The sequence below is a fragment of the Taudactylus pleione genome, unplaced genomic scaffold, assembly GCF_031769625.1.
Source record: "Taudactylus pleione unplaced genomic scaffold, aTauple2 ptg000678l, whole genome shotgun sequence".
Classification (NCBI taxonomy): Eukaryota; Metazoa; Chordata; class Amphibia; order Anura; family Myobatrachidae; genus Taudactylus; species Taudactylus pleione.
In genome coordinates, this window is record NW_028285080.1 from 3,960,366 (window position 1) to 3,980,273 (window position 19,908).

At 43.3% G+C, this 19,908-nt stretch overlaps 1 protein-coding gene across 1 annotated transcript in view; it reads left to right on the top strand.

Annotated features, from left to right (window-relative positions):
• The window catches only part of BMP5 (bone morphogenetic protein 5), a 246,546-nt gene that overhangs the window by 139,444 nt on the left and 87,194 nt on the right, over positions 1-19,908 (top strand). Inside the window, exon 2 of the mRNA XM_088455931.1 lies at positions 18,106-18,298. Coding sequence (XP_088312057.1) covers positions 18,106-18,298 — 193 coding nt within the window. The remainder of the gene's footprint in view (positions 1-18,105; positions 18,299-19,908) is intronic.

Here is a 19,908-nt window from a genome sequence, read left to right on the forward strand (position 1 = left end):
TCCTTGCCATTCTCTGTTCTCTCTTTTGCCTTCTGGAAAGCGTTTCAGATGTCTCAGGTGTGGTACTAGTAGGATGCAGAATAGTTTTTTTCTTGCTGCTATAGTTAATTTAAACAATTTAAATTGTTTTATGTAATTGTTGATTGTGAGTACCGTGCATTTCATTTTCGCTGACGCATTTTATGTGGATGTGACAATAAATTGATTTGATTTGTTTAATAAAACACTACTCGTACACTGGGCCTGATTCAGACCCGGTCGCAAGCACTGAGCGCTCGCAACCGGGTCGATGTTTGCCCACTGGGCATGCGCACGACGGAGTCGGCTCCGTCGTGCGCATGCGCGAGACCTGGCTAGCAAAGGGTCTCGCACCAAAGGGGGCGAGCTGTCGATGGTGATTGACAGCTCACCCCGTTTGGTAGGCGTGGCCGGGGGGTGGCTTCACAAACAGAGGCGTTCCCAAGCGAACGCCTGCCATTTGTGGGCGGCTCTATTAGAGCCAGAAGCTCTCTGGGGCTTGCGGCCACGAGACCCTACCACAAGGGTCGTGATGGTCTTGACCATCGCGACCATCATCCTGGCCACTCGCAATAGCTATGGGTGGTCACCCACAGCTATGCGAGCGGCCAGGAGGCCGCACAAAAAAAATAAAGTGCCCAGATTCAGAGCGAGCGCTCTTTCAGAGCGTCCGGCTCTGAATCAGGGCCACAGTGCACTGTTTAATAAATGAAAAGTAACTAAAAAAATGGACATTATTGGCTCTATTTATTAACATTATTTTGACTAAAATAAAGTGAAAAAGGGTGTTTTCACACCCTTTTCACATTATTTTAGTATCACCTATAGTTATTACAGGGCAATTGGAGTAGAATTCGTAAAATTCTACTCCAGCCCCTAAGTATCACTTATTTTTAATAAAGCAGATCACATTTCCCATAACTGTAATGGGAAATGTGATCTGACCAGAGTTACTAAAAATAAAATGTGAAAAAATATCGGGGAAAGCCCTGTGATAATAACGCCACCTGGATGTGGCGTTATCCAGGGTCTCCGACGGTTACCGGACTCCTGCTCCGCTCTAACGGGGAGAGCAGAGTAATCCCAGTAATCAGCTGTGTGGTCTAAACAGACCGCAAGTTGATTACTGTAAAAAAAAAAAAAAAAAAATTGGTAAAAAAAATTTACTCACTTGACTCCAGGGACCGGTGATCAGGCCTCCGATGATGACTCCCCTCCGGTCAGCTGGTCTCCCATAGTGCACTGCTGCCCGGTCATCAGGTGATCGGGTCCGGTGCAGTATGGGAGATCACCTGACCGGAGGCATGGAGAACATCACCAGAGGCCCGCATCATGCAGGTAAGTGTAATTAAGGGAGGGGGGGCCGCAGGGGGTCCGCGATTGCAGGGGCGGGGCTTAGCACCGGGAGGTAGCAGCGGCGACCGGTCAGCGCATGCGCGGGCACTTAGTCACGGTATTTTTTGCAAAAATACCGTGATAAGGCTCCAAAGGGGATTCGCAGGGACAGAGCTTTATCGCAAGCTATGTCCCTGCAAGGGATTTGTAGTAAATCCCTGTGATATTGCTTGAATTCGCAATGCGAATTCAGTTGTTAATATCACACTACAATCTGCATTCAATATGTGGATTGTAGTAAATAGAGCCCTATATCCTTAAAAATCCTCCAGTTACAGCATTAGACTGCCTGGGCTGGATTAGGGTTTTTATTTACATCCTATTTGGACTACAATGGATTAAAACAAAGAACATTTTATTTTATATATTAACATGGGTGTAGAGAGCCATGCCAGGCCTGGAGAAGGGATAAAAAAAAATCATTTTTGCAGTGCTGCTGTGAGCCCCTCAGCTCAGCATCGCTCTCCCCTCCCTCTTAGCGCCCCTGTATATTAATAAAGAGGTGAAAAAAGTTTATTTATGGATGTGTTTGTGTTTTGTTTTCCCTTCTAGTGTAATAGCCAGGGGCTGCCTTGCAGACTAATTAGTGAATTTCAGATTCAGTCAAATCTCCATCCCTAGATCCTTCACTCAGTTAATCTCTGCCCAATTGCTTAAATCAGTGGTTCTCAAACTCGGTCCTCAGGACCCCACACAGTTCACGTTTTGCAGGTCACCCAGCAGGTGCACAGGTGTAATCATTACTCAATGACACATTTTAAAAGGTCCACAGGTGGAGATAATTATTTCACTTGATTCAGTGTGGAGACATGGAAAATATGCACTGTTTGGGGTCCTGAGGACCGAGTTTGAGAACCTGTGGCTTAAATGATTATATTTTCACTGTGATAAAGAATATAATACCCCTGACAAGTGTAAATTCCAAAGTTTAAAAATATCTTGTTATCCTGTAATCCTTATGCGTTCACACTGCCCAATGGGTGAAAAAGCCAAGTTTGAAGCTCTTTATTTGCTTAACAGACATGTCCACTGCTTATTACTAGGGGTGAGCGGGTTCGGATTTCTGAAATCCGAACCCCCCCGAGCCCCCCCGATCCGAGTCCGATCCGAGTCAGGCTCGACTTTTCCCGCCTGACTCGGATCTGAAATCGAGGCAAAACGTCATCTTCCCGCCTTCCGAGTCTCGCGGGTTTTGGATCCTATATAAGGTACACACGTCGGCGCCATTTTCTCACTCGGCTGTGGACAGTGAAGAGGGAGGGTGGGAGTTAGGGCTGTGTAGTGTAGTGTAGTGTAGTGCTGCTGTTGTCCACTACTTCAAAGTCCATAGGGGCTGGCTGTGTTGTGCTGTGCTGCTGTTGTTAATAGGGGCTGTGTCCACTACTTCAAAGTCCATAGGGGCTGGCTGGACTGTGTTGTGCAGTCAGTTCTCCATAGGGGCTGTGTCCACTCCAAAGTCCTGTGCAGTGTCCCAGTCCTAAAGGAGTGCTGTAGTGTTGTCCAGGGGGTGCTCTGTCCATCAGGGGTGCTCCCCCCAAGTGCTAAAAAAATAATATATTTTCTGTGTTTGTGAATTGTGTGCGCAGTAGCCGCACGTGCATCAACAAAGTAGTGCCAAGCGTGCGCCTGTGTCATAAGTAAAGGGCCGGCTGGCTTGACCGTTAAGGGTGCTGTAACCCCCGAAAGTACACTCCAGTCCAAACCAAAAAAAAAATTATTTTCTGTGTTTGTGAATTGTGTGCGCAGTAGCCGCACGTGCATCAACAAAGTAGTGCCAAGCGTGCGCCTGTGTCATAAGTAAAGGGCCGGCTGGCTTGACCGTTAAGGGTGCTGTAACCCCCGAAAGTACACTCCAGTCCAAACCAAAAAAAAAATTATTTTCTGTGTTTGTGAATTGTGTGCGCAGTAGCCGCACGTGCATCAACAAAGTAGTGCCAAGCGTGCGCCTGTGTCATAAGTAAAGGGCCGGCTGGCTTGACCGTTAAAGGGTGCTGTAACCCCCGAAAGTACACTCCAGTCCAAACCAAAAAAAAATTATTTTCTGTGTTTGTGAATTGTGTGCGCAGTAGCCGCACGTGCATCAACAAAGTAGTGCCAAGCGTGCGCCTGTGTCATAAGTAAAGGGCCGGCTGGCTTGACCGTTAAAGTGTGCTGTAACCCCCGAAAGTACACTCCAGTCCAAACCAAAAAAAAATTATTTTCTGTGTTTGTGAATTGTGTGCGCAGTAGCCGCACGTGCATCAACAAAGTAGTGCCAAGCGTGCGCCTGTGTCATAAGTAAAGGGCCGGCTGGCTTGACCGTTAAGGGTGCTGTAACCCCCGAAAGTACACTCCAGTCCAAACCTAAAAAAAAATTATTTTCTGTGTTTGTGAATTGTGTGCGCAGTAGCCGCACGTGCATCAACAAAGTAGTGCCAAGAGTGCGCCTGTGTCATAAGTAAAGGGCCGGCTGGCTTGACCGTTAAAGGGTGCTGTAACCCCCGAAAGTACACTCCAGTCCAAACCAAAAAAAAATTATTTTCTGTGTTTGTGAATTGTGTGCGCAGTAGCCGCACGTGCATCAACAAAGTAGTGCCAAGCGTGCGCCTGTGTCATAAGTAAAGGGCCGGCTGGCTTGACCGTTAAAGGGTGCTGTAACCCCCGAAAGTACACTCCAGTCCAAACCAAAAAAAAATTATTTTCTGTGTTTGTGAATTGTGTGCGCAGTAGCCGCACGTGCATCAACAAAGTAGTGCCAAGCGTGCGCCTGTGTCATAAGTAAAGTGCCGGCTGGCTTGACCGTTAAAGGGTGCTGTAACCCCCGAAAGTACACTCCAGTCCAAACCAAAAAAAAATTATTTTCTGTGTTTGTGAATTGTGTGCGCAGTAGCCGCACGTGCATCAACAAAGTAGTGCCAAGCGTGCGCCTGTGTCATAAGTAAAGGGCCGGCTGGCTTGACCGTTAAAGGGTGCTGTAACCCCCAAAGTACACTCCAGTCCAAACCAAAAAAAAAATTATTTTCTGTGTTTGTGAATTGTGTGCGCAGTAGCCGCACGTGCATCAACAAAGTAGTGCCAAGCGTGCGCCTGTGTCATAAGTAAAGGGCCGGCTGGCTTGACCGTTAAAGGGTGCTGTAACCCCCGAAAGTACACTCCAGTCCAAACCAAAAAAAAATTATTTTCTGTGTTTGTGAATTGTGTGCGCAGTAGCCGCACGTGCATCAACAAAGTAGTGCCAAGCGTGCGCCTGTGTCATAAGTAAAGGGCCGGCTGGCTTGACCGTTAAAGGGTGCTGTAACCCCCGAAAGTACACTCCAGTCCAAACCAAAAAAAAATTATTTTCTGTGTTTGTGAATTGTGTGCGCAGTAGCCGCACGTGCATCAACAAAGTAGTGCCAAGAGTGCGCCTGTGTCATAAGTAAAGGGCCGGCTGGCTTGACCGTTAAAGGGTGCTGTAACCCACAAAGTACACTCCAGTCCAAACCCAAAAAAAAATTATTTTCTGTGTTTAGCCGCACGTATATATCAAATCGATATAACATAAATGGAGGACCAAACTTTCTCCGATAAAAATAAAATAGAGAAAGATCAAGAACCACTTCCTCCTAGTGCTGAAGCTGCTGCCACTAGTCATGACATAGACGATAACATGCCATCAACGTCGTCTGCCAAGGCCGATGCCCAATGTCATAGTAGAGGGCACATACAATCCCAAATGGCAAAGTTCAGGAAAATGACCTTGAAAAAGACATTTAAATCAGCTGAAGAGAAACGTAAACTTGCCAATATGCCATTTACGACACGGAGTGGCAAGGAACGGCTAAGGTCGATCCCTAGTATGTTCATGACTAGTGGTTCAGCTTCACATGACGATGGAAGCACTCCTCCCACTAAAAAAATCAAAAGAGTTAAGCTGGCAAAAGCACAGCGAAGAACTGTGCTTTCTAAGAAGATATCACAAATCCCCAAGGAGAGTCCAAGTGTGGTGGTGGTTGCGATGCCTGACCTTCCCAGCACTGGACGGGAAGAGGTGGCTCTTTTCACCATTTGCACGCCCCTTGCAAGTGCTGAAAGGAGCACCCACAGTCCACTTGCTGATATGCAAATTGAAGATGTCACTGTTGAAGTACAACAGGATGAGGATACTGGTGTAGCTGGCGCTGAGGAGGAAGTTGGCGAGGAGGATTCTGATGGTGATGTGGTTTGTTTAAATCAGGCTCCGGGGGAGACAGTTGTTGTCCGTGGGATGAAAAAGCCCATCACGGTCATGCCTGGGCAGAAGACCAAACATTCCACCTCTTTGGTCTGGCAATATTTCTATCCAAATCCAGACAACAACTGTCTTGCCATATGTACCATATGTAAAGGTGAAATAAGTAGGGGTAGGGACGTCAACCACCTAGGAACATCCTCCCTTATACGGCACCTGCAGCGCGTTCATAAAAAGTTACTGTCAAGTTCAGAAACTTTGGCTCAGACCGTAAGCAGTCCAGGGACACCTAAATCCCGTTGTCCTGTTGTATCCAAGCGCCTGCAAACCACACCGTCAACTCCCTCCTCGTCAATTTCCTCCTTAGTCAGGATCGGAAGTAGTCCTGCAGGCCATATCACTGGCATGACTGACTCTCCTATCCGGGATTCCTCCGGAGGATCCTGCATTGCTACGCCTACTGCTGCCGCTGCTGCTGTTGCTGCTGCTGGGAGTCGTTCATCATCCCAGAGAGGAAGTAGGAACACCACTACTTTTACTAAACAATTGACCCTCCAACAGTCCTTAGCGAGGAGGATGAAGTACAACAGCAGTCATCCTGAAGCAAAACGTATAACTGAGGCCTTGACTGCTATGTTGGTGTTAGACGTGCGTCCGGTATCCGCCATTAGTGCAGTGGGATTTAGACAATTGATGGAGGTAGTGTGTCCCCGGTTCCAAATCCCGTCTAGATTCCACTTCACTAGGCAGGCGATACCGAGACTGTACAGAAACGTCAGAAAAAGTGTCCTCAGTGTCCTGAAAAATGCCGTTGTACACAATGTCCACTTAACCACGGACATGTGGACAAGTGGAACAGGGCAGACTAAGGACTATATGACTGTGACAGCCCACTGGGTAGATGTATCACCTTACGCAGCAACAGCAGCAGCGTCACCAGTAGCAGCATCTCAGAAATGCCAGCTCGTTACAAGGCAGGCTACGCTGTGTATCACCGGTTTCAGTAAGAGGCACACCGCCGACAACCTCTTAGAGAAACTGAGGGAAATCATCGCCCAGTGGCTTACCCCACTTAGACTCTCCTGGGGATTTGTGATATCTGACAACGCCACCAATATTGTGCGGGCATTACATCTGGGCAAATTCCAGCACGTCCCATGTTTTGCTCACACAATAAACTTGGTGGTGCAGAATTTTCTGAAAAGCGACAGGGGCGTGCAGGAGACGCTTTGGGTGGCCCGAAAAATTTCTGGCCACTTTCGCCATTCAGCGACTGCGTGCCGAAGACTGGAGCGCCAGCAAACACTCTTGAACCTGCCCCGCCATCACCTGAAGCAAGAGGTTGTGACGCGGTGGAACTCAACCCTCTATATGCTTCAGAGGATGGAGGAGCAGCAAAAGGCCATACAAGCCTATACATCCACCTATGACATAGGCAAAGGAGGGGGTATGCACCTGACTCAAGCGCAGTGGAGAATGATTTCCGTGTTGTGCAAGGTTCTCCAGCCCTTCGAACTTGCCACACGTGAAGTCAGTTCAGACACAGCCAGCTTGAGTCAGGTCATTCCCCTCATCAGGCTTTTGCAGAAGCAGCTGGAGAAAGTGAAGGAGGAGCTAAGACGGAGCGATTCCGCTCGGCATGTGGGACTTGTGGATGAAGCCCTTCATTCGCTTTGCCAGGATTCCAGGGTGGTCAATCTGTTGAAATCAGACCACTACATTTTGGCCACCGTGCTTGATCCTAGGTTTAAAGCCTATGTGGTGTCTCTCTTTCCGGCCGACACAAGCCTGCAGAGGTGCAAAGACCTGCTGGTGAACACACTGTCAGCTGAAGCGGAACGTGACACGTCAACGGCTCCTTCTTCATTTTCTCCCGCAACTGGGGCTGCCAGGAAAAAACTTAGGTATCCTAAGCAACCCGCTGGCGGTGATGCAGGGCAGGCAGGACCAAGTTTGGACATCTGGTCCGGACTGAAGGACCTGGCAACAATTTCTGACATGTCTACTGTCACTGCATATGATACTGTCACCATTGACAGAATGGTGGAGGATTACATCGGTGACAGCATCCAAGTAGGCATGTCAGACAGTCCATACCTGTACTGGCAGGAAAAAGAGGCAATTTGGAGGCCCCTGTACAAGCTGGCTCTATTTTACCTGAGTTGCCCCCCCTCCAGTGTGTACTCCGAAAGAGTGTTTAGTGCAGCCGGGAACCTTGTCAGCGAAAGGCGTAGGAGGTTGCTTCCACAGAATGTGGAGAAGATGATGTTCATCAAAATGAATTATCAGCTCTTCCAGGGAGACCAGCCTCCAGAAGGTACAGAGGGACCTGTGGTGGTGGATTCAAGTGGGGACGAGTTAATACTTTGTGAGGATGAGGATGTACACACTGAAGAGGGTGAGGAATCGGTGGATGAGGAGGATGAGGATGACATCTTGCCTCCGTAGAGCCAGTTTGTGCAGGGACACATTAATTGCCAGCTTGTTTTGTGGGGGCCCAAACGAACCAATCATTTCAGCCACAGTTGTGTGGCAGACCCTGGCGCTGAAATGATTGATTTGTTAAAGTGTGCATGTCCTGTTTATACAACATAAGGGTGGGTGGGAGGGCCCAAGGACAATTCCATCTTGCACTTCTTTTTTTTCTTTGCATTATGTACAGTTTGGGGCCTAGTTTTTCTAACTGCCATCCTGTCTGCCACTGCAGTGTCACTCCTAGATGGGTCACGTGTTTGTGCCGCCCACTCGTGTCGCTTAGCATAGTCATCCAGCTACCTCGGTGCAACCTTTTGGACATGAAAACACTATTGTGAGGTGTGAGGTGTTCAGAATAGACTGGAAATGAGTGGAAATTAAGGTTATTGAGGTTAATAATAGCATAGGAGCAGAGAAACCAACAAATTCTGTGATTTTAGCTGTTTTTATGCTTTTTAAAAAAAAAATACAGATCCAAAACACAAAACCCAGAACCCAAAACACGGAAGGGTGGTTTTGGCAAAACCAATCCAGATCCAAAACACGAAGAAAGATCCAGATCCAAAACCAAAACACAAAACACGAAAAGTGGCCGGTGCACACCCCTACTTATTACTATGCTTTATTATTCATTAGCCATAATCTCCACATTTTACAGGTAGCCTTTAATGTAAAGTGTCAATGGGACATGAAACTTGCTGGGACACTTGGGATTTTTATGAAGGATCTCAGTTTAAGACGGAATTGCTAAGCTGCACGCAGGAAGCTTTGCAATTCCATCCTTGCTGTTATGCAAATGAAGCAGGAGTTGTATGACTTCCCTGCTGCATTTGTGATCCCAGCACTGCGACCGAGGTCGCGATGGTGGACGGCACCGGGCCGCCAGCCAGCTTAGTAAGCCTCATATTATGCAGGCTGGCCAACTTGCAAGGCCAGGAAACTGCATCCATGTTTCCGGGAACCCTGGGCATTCCCGTCCACGCACCGCCCCTTAAATGGCCCTGCCTGTCCGCAATAGAGGCATAGCAGGGGCTGTGTGTGATCACACAGGACCTGTTCTGCACATTTACAGAACGGTTTCTGCACACGTGCAGATTCCCGATAATCATGAATCTGCATTCAGTATTGCACTTATGTGCAATATCGAACCAGCCCCTATGTCTGTACAACAATAGCAAACTTAAAAAATGATCATCAGATAATAACTACCAAAGCCTTGCCAGGATTTTTCTTCCTTGTTTGACCAAAGCTGCTTTCATTTCTTTGAAGATGTGGGTACTTCTAATATGTATGGCATTCTTGTTCTGAAGCAGTCAGATTGTGGTCAAATTTAGCTATAGTTTTCCACACCACTGTCTCCATCAATCATTTGTCACAGTGATAGATCTTCACTGGCAGCCTACTAGAAAAAAGCAATTCTGTCTGACTATGGTCACATGGTTTAATACAGGGGTATGCAAAATGCAGCCCTCCAAATGCTGTGGATCTACACATCCTAGCTTTCCCAACGTGCTAAAACTGTGGCAGGGCATGCTGGGATGTGTGAAACTGGGGTGGGGACCTGCGCTGTACTAGATGATGGGGTAGTGTTAGTCAGCTGCGGAGCCTCTATGGGGTAACCCGTCCCTATGAAGTACACTGGTAGATAATGCAATAAAGTATAGAGGGCCCATGATAGATTGTATGGTATTGCAATGGTTAATCATAGATGGCAGTAAAATGAAATGCAGAGATTATATATGAAATATGTAGAAACCAGGTTTTGGATCCTAATTCTATTTATTAAATCCCTGCAATAGTATGATGGGAGTCACAATGCTCCTACTCAGTCAACAACAAATGTTAAAAGTCATGAATATACCTTATTATGATAATTGTCATAATTCATATGTGTTTGGGAAATCTCTGTGAGAGATAAGGAGTATCCAAAAAAAAATCTCAGTGCGTGATGGGTGTTTAAATGCTGTGTCTTGCGGAGCGGCGTCCTGGTTCCCCTAGGTGCACAACTTACCCAAGTAGTCCTGTTGCGCTCACCTCCTGGTGAGCGATATGGTTGTCTTCTGCCCTGTGTCCTCCGTTCGATGTCCACTGTGCCTCCATGTGCCAACGTGTGGGAATCACACGCTAGCTGGGATGTTTGCGCATATTTAAGTTACCGGGCCACTCATCATCAGGGGTCTGATAGGACCCCCTTGGTATTCAGCAAACTCCAAAAACTGAAGTTTTCAGAGTTTGCTGTCGAGAACAAGCGCCTTCTTCAGACGGCTAATGTTCTCGGATCCCCGCTCCTTCCTATGGGAAAGAGTTCCGGTAATACGAAGAGGGATCCTTCCACCTCCTCCTCACTACTTCTCTGGCAGCTGTGCGCATGCATGACCCGAGGACGACGGGGAGCAGATAAGTACCGCAGCTACAGAATTACCTGCTATACTAACCACGGGGACAACTGGTTTTCTGAGCAGTTTCCTAGTTTCACCAATATTAAATGATATTATATCATTCCTACTCAGGATTATAATATATGATGAATTATATTCCCCCTTTGAATATCATCTTTTCATATATTTCCTTATAATCCCTTATTGTAGAGTGTTTATGTTTACTGATAATAAACATAATCACTCTACAATAAGGGATTATAAGGAAATATATTCAAAGGGGGAATTTAATTCATCATACTGTATATAATCCTGAGTAGGAATGATATAATAATATTTAATATTTGTGAAAATTTCCCCATGATAAATCAGCTGTAGCCAACTTCATATTCCTAATACATTAATAAAAGCATTGTTACTTTAACTGGGTTATCAGGCATAATAGACACACTGCTTAATATATACCATATCACTTGTTTGGTTCACTAGGCAATTTGAGGTTATCATGTGAATAATATAATTTGATTTGTGTCATTTAACAGTAATGAGACCTCAGATATAGCAGAACACACGAATACAGGGACGCCATTTTATTTTAATCACTTATTATAATTCTTTGGACACTTTCTATTTTGTTTTTTTAAATAAGAATTTTCGCTTGTTGTTATTATCATATGGTATTAACCAACTATAATAAAAGTTAAGTTTTAATATACATTTTTTTGAGTGCACTATATACGGCATTTCTTTGTTCTCCTTCTTTAATTGTGTTTGGTAAATGAAGATATCAAGCTATTAATGTCTAGTAGTTATCATATTATTTAAATTCCAACCAGCAGAACCATGTTGTTGTGAATTCTGGGAAATGATCTATGGCTGACAATGTGATCTCTTCCATATACTGTATATGGTGTAACCAGCCATCCATAACCAATGGAGGATTAGGTGACCCCCAATTTCACTGCTTTTGTTGCCTTCATGGCATTATTCATGTGCAAAAGTGACTTACAGTAGATAAGCTTATTTTTATTTAATTTGAAGTAGATGTGTTCTATTAGTGTTATTCATACAGCCCAACCAATTATATAGCAGAGTAAAGAGAAGATTTGTCTTTCACATCAGCCCCTTCCTTATTGGAGCTTGCATTCGAAATTCCTTAACACAAATAGTAGGATACTTTTAGTGAGCAGCCTACTAACCTTACTGCAATTACATACCTTTACTCAACAATGAATATGTCAACAGTGAATATGTCAACAGTGAATATGTCGATGGAAGAATGTTAGCGGCAATATGCTGAAACAGATGTAATGCTAGTTAAAGCATTTTAAATATGTCGGCATTAAAACTTTAAAGATGATGGTAAAGCATTGTGTCATATTATAATTTATTTAATTCAAACTGTATGTATATGCCATGAAGTATACCATATTTTCTATGAATTTCTGATACAGTTGAAATAAAGATGAAATAATACATATAAAAAGATTGGGTATGATCACAGATAAGCCTGATTTTTTTTATATACACCTGGTAGGTATATACCTTTCTGATTGTGTGTACTCACATTTACGAAAAATATGCTACACTAATACATTTCACAAAAAATAAGAGCTGGATTTCCCATATCCCCCATCGTGAGCAAGTCAGCAACATAAAAAAACCACCATTGATTAAAATACTTTATTTTTTAATACTTAAAAACATTCTAAACTAGCAGTCAATTAATTTATTTTTTTGCAATTATAACATCTACCAAGAGTTAAAACATATCACTCAAGTTATTTGAATAGGCCAATCACCTAAACATTCTCTCTCAGTTCCACAATTTTTATGTGTATTTGAAAATAAATTGCTGGTTGAATCCCATTTTATGTCCTACAATTAATTTATATGTTCTTTCTGTATATAAGCAAACCCTTTTTCTTCGATCTCAAACCTTTTTCCTCGAAACAACATTCTGGTTAGTTTTTTTTTCAAGCAGGAACATTTTCCTAACCACAAAGGTTAAGCTAACATGTAATATCCTGAATTCTATCTCCTTTGGTGAATAAATAGTTTAAGTTTTCCTTCATCTGGGAATTTCACTTATTTTTTGACCAATAAATTTCCTATTTCAGTTCTATTACTGTATATCCTATACACTCTTTAAATCAATCCATGTAATATATAATTTTCTGTTTTTTAAAACTTAGATCTATTTAAAAAAGGACTAAATTACAGTAAAAATATACGCTGGCATGATTATATAGTCACAGCTCACAAGGATCGTTTTGTATTGCTTTAGTTATGGCTATCAAGGCTATTTTATGTTGGATAAGAATCACAAACTCTGGGGATGATGCTGAGTTGAATGTTAGTTGGGCATATTTTCTCCTGCATTGCATTCATGGTACTAATTGCCTGATTCTCCAAGGATCGCTATTGTGATTACGCCGATTGCTGAGTTATGCACATGTTTATGCATCGCAGTGCGCGTTCGCAAACACTTCACTGCGATCGGGGCTGTGATCACTACTCAGACCCATCCCAGAGTGATTGTCACGAAGTACCATTTGGGGGTGGTGATGAAGGGTGGTTGGCAAAACGCAGGCATGCCAGTGCGTTTGAACGCCTTTGCAGGGGCATGCATAAATTAGCCACTGCGATGCCATACACAGTTTGGACTTTCACTGAGTGCAATGAGTCCGGGCTTGTGCATGTGTGCATGAGGCTGCGATTGTACTTGATGTTACCAATGGTTTTGCAGTTTTGCGAAGTATTATGGATGTGTGTAAGATGAGGAGGGCGTTCTTATGTTATGCTACGTATGGCATTGCGATTGCAATCATTAGCATATCTTCACAGTCAGACTGATCCTTGCTGAATCAGGCCCTAAATGTGATATTCACCCATATGCCGAGTTCTATGGATATGCATTGTCTCTATCCATCTGCTTGGGTTCATAGCTGTCATTATCAATGCACACTTACACCATTAAATGCTATCCTTGAAGGTACATTTTTCTACCTTGAACAAAACCAGAGCTGATACCTAAACCTGAAAAGAACTGTTCCTATGCTAATTTTAACTCTCTATCACTGAACAACATTGACTTAAAGATCTTTGCCAAAATTGCTGAAAATAAATTGAATCCCATTCTACCTAATTTGTACAACCTGATCAGGTGTGCTATGTCCCATCCAGACAAGCCCTTGACAACACATGGTGTACAATTGACAGTGGGCCTGATTCAGCAAGGATCGCAACTGCGATTACACACGCAATCGGCCAATCGATGCGTTCTACGCATGCGTATGTATCGCAGTGTGTGTGCGAAAACACTTCACTGCGATCTGGACTGTAATCCCAGCGGCTATGCAGACCCATCGCAGAGTGATTAACAGGAAGTACCATTTGGGGGTGGTGACGGGGTGGTGGTCTGCGAAACGCACGCGTGCCAGTGCGTTTGAACACCGTTGCAGGGGCGTGCATAAAATATCCATATGCAGCAATTCCTGAGTAAGGTGAGAGCTTGTGCAAGTGTGCGTGAGGCTCGGATTGTACTCGATGTTACAGATGGTTTCGCCGTCTTGATAAGTATAACGGATGTGTGTAAAGTAAGGTGGGTGTCTTTATGTGGTGCTGTGACGGCATTGCGATTGCAGAGGATTAGCATGTCTTCACAGTGAGACTGCGTGCGTAATCGCTATTGCAATCGCATTTGCAATCCGTACTGAATCAGGCCCAGTATGCACTATATAAATGATTGCAAAATGCCCCCACTGGTTCTTTCTCTGTGGGTGGAGAAATCCTCTGACAGCGTGCTCTGTCCATTTATGGCCCTGCTCTAACTTGATTTTTGAGTAAAATTCCTGCAAGCTATAAAAGCTGACTCTCACAACAACTCTGGTTCTTGCTGAGGATCTATTCTCTGACTGCTTTAGCATAACGTATCATACTCAGCAAGTTTGCCCCTTCTCACCCCTTCTATTTACTCTATTAAACCTTTGGCAACCTTTATAAGATTAGATCTAATTCCAATATTTTGTTATGTTTGCAGATATCCGTTAGACCCCAATATAAAATTGCAATGTCCTCTTACCCTTACAACTCTTTGCAAATTATTCAGAGGATAGTATTGGGCTACAAAGTCAACAATAACAATAAAGGGGGTAATGGTTCGTGCTTCTTTGGTGTGTTGTGGGGGATGAAGTGTGCCTAGTGTTAGGAATGGGGGAAAAGGGGGAGGGGAAAAGGATGTGCTTCTTGGTATTGTATGAGTACCTAATACTACTGGAAAGATAATACAAAAGAGACAAATGACCGAGCGCTCACCCTATAGAGTAGGTATGAGGAAGGGAAAACAGAGGGGATTGAGGAGAAAGGTTGTGACTATGTGTAGTGGGAATATGTGTGTGTTCATGTGAAGTGGGGGTGTTTTAGGGGGTAATACAAGCAGAGAACCTGTGGGTGTTTTGTGTAGTTTGAGGGCGCGAAAATAATGAGTAACAAATGTTGTTCCAGGCCAACCGTTTATTGGGTAGTGACAGTGCTACTCAGCGGAAAGTAGAAATGAACACGTATCTGTCCATTGCTCAGTATATGTATTTTCATGCCTTAATAAGCAGTGTATGGATGTGTGATTAGGGAGGTGAGGCGATTCTGGTAGGGAGCACCTTTGCCTTGGCCCTATGGTCTACAGACTTTTGGAGTTTTGGCGCTTCAGTGTATAGGTATTTGAGAGATCCAGAGGCGGGGTGCCACACTGGTAGGGTATATAAAGGTAGAGACCTACCGATAGGTGGGAAGTTGGTGTACTGTGCCCTTCTGCACTGGCCTTTTGGAGATTCCCAAATTTCTTAGGCCTGCAGAGCAACCTAGAGGTGTTCTTTTCACTGGAACTGCTGGGTGTTGTAGGTGACCCCATGGGCCCATGGGGTCTGGTTAAGCTGGTAGCTGATGTGCTGCCAGTGGCTAGCAGTCTGGAGCTCTGACACTAGTTGTGATAGTGGCTAGGATGTGTCTGCATATGACAAGTGTCTCAACCAATAACAGGATTTTTTTTCATGTTAGTACTTATCTGTTACTTCATAATGGAGCTGTTTATTAAGTTAGTATAGACAAGGAATTCCAGGAGTCAAACTGAAATAAAGCAGGTGTGTATTGAGACATAAAAGCCATTATCAAAAATAAACTACACTTTTTATTCTGGGATGGAAAGGTTTGCTATGATGGCTGAGATCCCAGTAGTCGTTCGATAGCTGTACTGATGTCTATCATCTCTCTGTTCACTTTTAACTTGTGTTATATCGCAGTGTGTAGTAGTGTGGTGTTTCTTAGTAAATAAAAAAGTGTCTTGGTTATGCTATACATACTTTTGGCTGTATGTGATTGGAGTGTTGTGTGAAGTGAACTGGTTGCCATAGTGTAACAGTGTGTTGAGGATAATATGGGTAAATGTTGGGGGTTGCTGATAGACTGTTGAGAGTTGGTGGATAATGGTGTATATAGTATGGGGAATTGAGGGGATGGACTCCTCAGGAATAGGGCTCAAATAGTACAGAAACCTAAAGGTAGAACTTACATGTAACAGTAATCAAGTGTATCAAAAGAAAATATGCATTCTGATTAAACAAGATATATAAACTTACATAACAGCAGGGCCATCTGATTATGCCTTGGTCTGCCCTAACCAGATATAGTCATCTAGCACTCTCCTTAGAAAGCTATGGTCATTTTGATCATCTAATGTTTGCACACAGAGCCTTGTTCGTAATATGTGAGCTACTATGGAGCACTTACAAAAGAAGAGTCACAACTGCGTAACATTGTTTTCTTTATTTTATTCATAGGTCCCTAGCTATGTCCCTCTCGAAGCAGCCTCACTTCTAAACCATGCTGTAAACCATTATTCTCTTTCTACCACTGAGAGTTAATTTTTCTTTAGCCACAGCAAAATGTGTCCATACGGAATATACTGTTCAATGTATTGTTCACCTCATTCTGCATTTGTCAGCAAAATGTGCAAGTTTTGATAGCAGAATTTGGCCTTAATACCTACCACAACCATACTGACTACAGAATGAATTGACACTCTTCATCCCAGCTCCATGTAGAGATGGCAAATTCTATAAAATGCAAATATACAAATACAATGCCCAATAGCGTGATGAAGAAAAAGCAAATCTTGACGGCTGTATCGCTGGAACATACCGTGTTTATGTGTTTTTAGCTTTGCACTGAACCTGGGGGCATTACAAATCTTTATATGAGACTCACAATTGTGAAATTATGCCCCTGAGCTAGTGTTTATCTTTATTGGGTCGTAAGCTCTTGTTTTTTTTTTTACTAATTGCTTCAAATAGGGCTGTAACTATAAGAGTGCAAGCTGTGCCGTCACCCAGGCACCTGTATTTGGCCTGCAGAGGGCCTGGACCAGCACCCTGCTACCTGGGGAGTCACCCGGTGAGGATGTACCCAGTGCTCAGATTCCTGGTCCAGGCACCCTCTTCTGTGTTGTCATGATAACATATGTTCGGGAAGATCTGGCATAGTAGATGTCCCAGGGAGCATTATGGGGGTCATCCACTAGACGATTTTAGCCCTGTCCAACCTCTAAACGATTTTCCCTTGAATTTTCCCTTGAAATTTGATCTTCCACTCTGAACGATTTGAAAACAATTTCTAAACGATTGAATGATAACGATATCGTTATCGTTCAATCGCCTGCTTAAATTGCCTAGTGGATGCCCCCCATTAGTGCCTTTCTACAGCACTGGCTCCAAATGAGGTTACGGTTTTCGGTCTAATTTTGTACACTATGTGGCATCATATAAATGATCCTATATATACATGCTACTTGTATACAGAGCATAATGATTCCTTTTGTCATATGTCAGCTATGGCTTATTTCAGCTATAACATAGGATAAACAGTGATAAAACAGCTAGGGTTTGTTTAGCAGCTCAGTGACAAGCATTTTACTGCATGAACCTTTAGATATATTCATTTCAGTTTCACTGTGTTGGGACATTTTTTCAGGAGAAGAATATACATTTGGGTAGAAATCAAAAGTTACACATCATACATTTTAATTAATAAAGCAGTATTTCAAAGACATTTTATAATACATATTGCACAGACTGCAGGCATTTTCCAGGTTTCCATTCCCACTATCCATACACACAGAAACAGTGCAGAGTATTTAGCACCAACAGAGATATGTTTTTGTAGACAGGCAGATTCATTTCAGTGCATTTTATAGTTTGCGTGGGGGTAGTGACATTAATAAAAACTAAATCTTCAGTTCTGCCAGGGATTTCTAGTTTCCATGGAAGTGGTTCCCTTACACTACAGTGTCCTCTTTCATTCTTACCTTTCCTTTGACTGTGTCTAAAACCACTTTTACGGCATGAACGTTGTATCTGTTTTCATATTATTGACCATTGCTCATGTGAAATCTTAGCAAACTAATGAGGTTTTCTTTCTCATTTGAAGTGAGCACTATTTCTTCCTTTACCTGGAAGCTATGTCTGGATTTGTGGTTTTGCTGTTTACCCACTGTCATACAAGGCTGCCGGAATGTTTTCCTTTCTAAGCCATATAAATTCACAGTTAATCATTGACTGTATTTAGGGCTCACTCCTGGAATTTTCTTTTTCCTTTCAGTTGAAAAAGACAAGGACTTTTCACACCACCGAAGGCACTACAAAGAATTTCGATTTGACCTCACTCAAATCCCACATGGTGAAGCTGTGACAGCGGCTGAGTTCCGGATTTACAAGGATCGAAGTAACAATCGCTTCGGGAATGAAACTCTAAGGATTAGTATTTATCAGATCATCAAGGAATATTCAAATAGGTAGTGTACTAAAAGTATCATATTTTTAAATATTTTTTCCACATTTCCTATTCATGAAAATTACTATACATATCTGTTTTGCAGGAACATTACAAGTCTGTGGTTTATAGACCACATAATATAGATTTTTTTTCCTTTCTCCATGTCACCTCATTATTATACAGCTTTTTATATATATTTTTTAAAGGTCAAACGTTTGCATTTTTAGGTAGCAAGAGTATATATTTGAAGAGATCTAGATTCAACTAAGAATTCAATCCCAGCTTCTGTTTGACTTCTCATTGACTACTTTGGATTATGAGCTTGGCTGGAGACCAGTTCTAACTTCATTCTGTAGCACCTACAGCTTTTATTTTTAGGCAAAAATTAGGAAAGTAATTTTTGTGATACGTACTTTAATCGTTTATCATCTGACACTTTTAATTTAGTTCAGCTGTTACAAATAGATTTAATTTGTGTTGTTCTGAATACATTTGTATTTTTTAATGTGCATATGTGCTTTTGGTTTGTAACCTTATTTGTTCGCCGGGAGGCTTGCCGCCTAGCGACAGCTGGTGGGTGGATGAACAAGCCTCCAGAATACCGCTGGAACAAGGTAAAGTGAAAAAATATCACTTATGTAGCTTATCCCTACACAGGAGGGCAGAGCCAAGGATCTGCTATCTGAGCTAATGGTCATGTGACCACTCAAGCCCGCCCTCAGGTAGATTTTTATACAGCGCAGACCTGTAGGAAGCTGGATCTTTTTCTCTGACAGAATACTTACAGCTATCGCCCATTCCCTTGCTGTTATGTGACAGGAAAGCCAATAAACCATGCTGGCAGTGATTCTTTATCATTTAAACTATTATTTAAAAAGTCTGGTGAGTGTAATTATTTTTTCTACTTTAAAGTCTGAGGTAAAAGTCACTGCCAAATGTAACCTATTTCCTCTGTTCAAGAGATACAATAAAGGGGTCTTTTCCTGCTGGCAGTGATTCTTTCTTATTTAAACTGTTAATTATGATGAAAATATATATTTTTCTGTCAAGTAAGTGGAATACATTTTTTTCTACCTCAGCGTCTGAGGTACAAATCACTGTCAAGAGATACCTATCCCTCCAGAGACTATTCAGGGATGAGGTAGCAGCCCCTGAAATTGCCCAAAGGTGGTAAAATGTGAGGTGCAAAGTGAATGTGAAGACAAATTCACATAGGGATGCCTGTTCAGGCACAAATGGATCCTTCCTTGAACTTGCCCGGAGGTGGCAAAATATGAGGTGCAACATTGAATGTGGAGAAAAATTCACCCAGGGATGCCTGCTAAGGCCAGGCAAAAATAGATCTTTTTTTGAAATTGCACAGAGGTGGCAAAACATGAGCTGCAAAAGTGAATGTGGAGGAAAATTCATACATGGATGCCTTCACAGCAGTGGTGTATCTATAATGGGTGCAGTGTGTGCGGGGCCCCGCACCGCACACACTGCACCCATATATTTTTTTAAACTTACCTGTCCGAGGTCCCGCGTCGGGTGTCACTGCTGCTCAGAACACCGGAAAAATGGCTGCCGCGGCCATTTTCCAGTGTTCTGCGCTTGCGCAGTAGGCTCCCGGCACTAAAGAGTGCCCGG